General features: G+C 36.3%; 1 protein-coding gene across 1 annotated transcript in view; it reads left to right on the forward strand.

Moving 5' to 3' along the window:
* Positions 1-468, forward strand: part of LOC119591532 (neprilysin-1-like) — a gene marked incomplete in the record, with an annotated part of 13,509 nt that overhangs the window by 10,963 nt on the left and 2,078 nt on the right. Inside the window, 2 exon segments of the mRNA XM_037940281.1 lie at positions 7-65; positions 362-413. Coding sequence (XP_037796209.1) covers positions 7-65; positions 362-413 — 111 coding nt within the window.

Here is a 468-nt window from a genome sequence, read left to right on the forward strand (position 1 = left end):
CCACAGCTGGGCTCGCGGACCCGTCGAGACAAACGCATTTTACAGTACTCTCCAAAACAGTATTAGTAAGTATTTTTCAAAACGCACCTTAAATTACCTATTACCTGTCTCAATTAACAATCTATCATGATTATTTCACTATTACACGCGGATTAGCTTGATATCCACTCATTACTGTTTCAGATAATTGCGTGTTACTATATATTCATATATTCGCCAATTGATATTTGTATAACTATTATCTTTGTCTAACGATGTATCTCTTTATCTGTTAATTTATTTATATACATACACATATATTCTACTATGAATATTGATTTGTTTGCTAGTCGGTTTTTCAGTATCCATTCTATCTTCGCAGTCATCCCCGCAGCGGTACTGCAACCGCCCATTTTCCGGAGGGAGCCTCTTACGTGAGTGTTTTTCTTTGTTTTGTCTTTTGTGTGTACTTATACATGCACACGTGCA

Source organism: Penaeus monodon, chromosome 28, assembly GCF_015228065.2.
Source record: "Penaeus monodon isolate SGIC_2016 chromosome 28, NSTDA_Pmon_1, whole genome shotgun sequence".
NCBI classification, from domain to species: domain Eukaryota; kingdom Metazoa; phylum Arthropoda; class Malacostraca; order Decapoda; family Penaeidae; genus Penaeus; species Penaeus monodon.